The sequence below is a fragment of the Vanessa atalanta genome, chromosome 3 (genome assembly GCF_905147765.1).
Source record: "Vanessa atalanta chromosome 3, ilVanAtal1.2, whole genome shotgun sequence".
Lineage (NCBI taxonomy): Eukaryota > Metazoa > Arthropoda > Insecta > Lepidoptera > Nymphalidae > Vanessa > Vanessa atalanta.
This window is the reverse complement of record NC_061873.1, coordinates 10194144-10197240: the sequence shown is the minus strand read 5'-3', so window position 1 is coordinate 10197240 and position 3097 is coordinate 10194144. Positions and strand designations below refer to the sequence as shown.

General features: G+C 45.5%; 1 protein-coding gene across 1 annotated transcript; it reads left to right on the top strand.

Annotated features, from left to right (window-relative positions):
• The first annotated feature begins 257 nt into the window (after positions 1-257).
• LOC125077265 (transcription factor Sox-14) lies at positions 258-2201 on the top strand. The gene has a single exon (XM_047689152.1). It carries the CDS (start codon positions 391-393, stop codon positions 1513-1515), a length of 1125 nt encoding a protein of 374 aa, XP_047545108.1. The 5' UTR covers positions 258-390; the 3' UTR covers positions 1516-2201.
• The last annotated feature ends 896 nt before the right edge of the window (positions 2202-3097 follow it).

Below are 3097 nucleotides of genomic sequence, written 5' to 3'. Positions count from 1 at the left end.
GAGGTGCAACCACCGTCGGCAAACAAAATTGTGATTTGCATGAGGCGGCGGCGGCGAGGCGTACGCTCGCCTCGGTCGCCACGCGATTAAAAATGCAGGGCTCGGCGGGTGGGAGCGCGCGGGCGGGGCGGGGCCGCGGCCGCCTTCTATTGGAGCGCGCGCGGCACGGGCGGGCCCCGGGGCCGCCGCGCGGGGGGATGCGGGGGGGAGCGCACTCGCCGCCGCCCGCCGGACGACCACCTCACAACGCACGTAGCCTCCGCGCCGTACGGTACCGCGAGACGTTATTCCGACGCGCACCGCCGCGAGTCCATGTGAGCGACCGACAGTTCTCTCGTTGTGTACGGTGAACGAAGGATCGGCAAGCTGTACGCGCCGCAGGAAGACGACATGTTGACGATGGAGACGGATCTAAAGGGCGGCAGCCTACATGCCACTGTGCCGCCGCACCACGCGCTCCAACACGGTTATGGATCGTTAGGCGCGCTCGGCGGCATGATGTCGCTGCCTCAGCAGCAGCCGCTTGGCCAGCATCAACAACTTCAACACCACCAACACCAGCCGTTGCCTCAGCATCATACGCAGCCCCAGCAGCAACACCATCAGCCCCCGAACAACAATAATAACAACTCCAGTAAGAACTCAAACGCAGAACGGGTGAAACGCCCAATGAACGCGTTCATGGTGTGGTCGCGTGGGCAGCGCAGAAAGATGGCCTCGGATAATCCCAAGATGCACAACTCTGAAATTTCAAAACGTTTAGGTGCTCAGTGGAAAGATCTCTCAGAATCTGAGAAGCGACCGTTCATCGACGAAGCGAAGAGGCTTCGAGCTGTTCACATGAAGGAACATCCGGATTATAAGTACAGACCAAGGAGAAAAACGAAGACCCTCGCTAAAAAACAAGAAAAATATCCGTTGGGAGGTGGAGCATTACTGGGAGCAGGTGACGCTCAAAGAACAGCCGCACCGACGGCACAGCAGCCGCGAGATGTATATCAGATGGCGCCAAACGGATACATGCCTAACGGATACATGATGCACGACCCCAGTGCTTACCAGCAACAGGCATATGGGTACCCGCGCTACGACGTATCTCAGATGCAACAAGGCGGATATGGTGGCGGTTATTATGGTGGAGGACAAGGGTCGCCATATCTGCCGCAACCACCATCACCTTCTGCGTACGGGCTGGGTCCCGGCTCGCCGGGTGGCTACGCGCTGCCAGCTTCTTGCGCTTCACATTCACCGAGCGGCTCGTCAGCCAAGTCGGAACCAGTGTCGCCCGGACCCCCAGGATTGAAACGCGAGTATGTGTCGCATGAGCCTCCGACGCAGTTGAAGCGCGAGTTTGGTGGCCACGGGCACCTATCCTCGCAGACCCACCCGCACGAGCAGCTAGCTATGAAGCGCGAGTACGGGCAGCAAGACCTGAGCCACATCATCAACATGTACCACGTGCCCGACGAACAGCGGTACGCGGCCGCCGGCGAGCGCGCCATGCCGCTCATCTGAGAATCGCCTTTCGCGTGCGACATCGACATCCCGCCGCTATGAGCTGGTCGTGTCGGCGCGCTCCCTCAGTGACTTTGTTGCGACTCGTTCGCTTAGGACAGTGATCGTTATCGGCGTACATACTTCTAGGTATGTTCTTTATTTGTTTTGTAATGTATCGCGGGCTCACCCGCCGCGCTGTTAGTGTTACGGACTGTTGACGTCGGCGAGATATCGGCTCGCCACCGACGGCCGAACGTTCAATTAAATGTTGTTGATGAATATCTTGTATTATATTATGATTATTGTATTTTTTCATGGTTTAAGTTAAAATATTTTAAGTTGTGTTGTGCGGACGAAAGATAGGCTTAGCGTGAGGACGTGTGTAAGATGACGGAGTGTACGGGGTTATTTGAATACCAAAAAAATTTGAACAATATGTAAATATAGTGTTAAAGGCTAGATTGAAGTTGAAGTTAGTCGATAAAGCGTAGGTAGATAGCGATAAGACGTGCCACGACGCCACTCTCGTACGCCCGTCGTGTATTGTACAAAATATTTGTTATATGAAATCGAAAGTTATGATGCCTCGAAAGACTAAAAATATTGTAATACAAAAATGTACAGTGAGTGTTATATAGTCAGTGGACACAAAGTATATTGAAGAGAAAAATGAAGTTATCAATAAACGACGCGTTAAAACTGTATCTGCTGTTTTGTTCTGGACCCCCTAACTATATCCAACCCTAAAATGTGATTATTAAATATTTATATTTCAGAAAGTTATCTAAGTCTATAATATTGTTTGCATTAAACTAAGAGAACTGTATCTATTTCAATACAGACGATCTATATAAGCGTCATAGTAAAGATTTCAACGCGCACGGTAGATTGCTTCAAAATATTAAGAAACCGTTCAACGCTTTTGTGACTTGGAGTATTAGATACTTTTATTTACTCAAAATTATACATGATTTAATAATATTAATTTCTACATTAATATTGGAACAATGACAATTATATTGATTCTAGGGTTAAAAATATAATTATTTAAGTTGAAAAATAATAAACTTCTTCATTTAAATGTTTCTTATATATAAAAACGTTCTTATTAAACCAGATTGAATTTATAAAATTGCTAAAACAAACAAGAAATTCCATTCGCATTATGACCAGTGATATTGCCAACATTTACATTGTTACTAAAGATACAGTACCTACACCTAAAAATACAAATACCCACTCTAAATAATTTTATCAAAAGTTCTTACAACTTTTTAAATTTAATGTTAAAATGTTTTTTTTAAACTAAAAAAATAACTTTTTAAAATTTTTTAGACAAGCATGATGATGTTTGATGGATATTAAAAAATAATAATTAAAGGACATTTCCTTTTTATATTCAGACATAATCAGACATTTGAAATAATATAAAAATACTTAAAGTACAGATTACATATGCTTAAAATTAAACAAATATACATGCGTACATGAATATAAATGTAGAGAGTCTCAATAAGATTTAAAGGTAAACCTTTTCACATTTTGACCATAAAATTCCTTCATTGAATATATTATCAAATTGAATCGTATGCGCAATTGA

What these genes read in the sequence shown, in the direction of transcription:
- LOC125077265 (XM_047689152.1), top strand. Translation starts at nt 391, where the DNA reads ATGTTGACGATGGAGACGGATCTAAAGGGCGGCAGCCTACATGCCACT.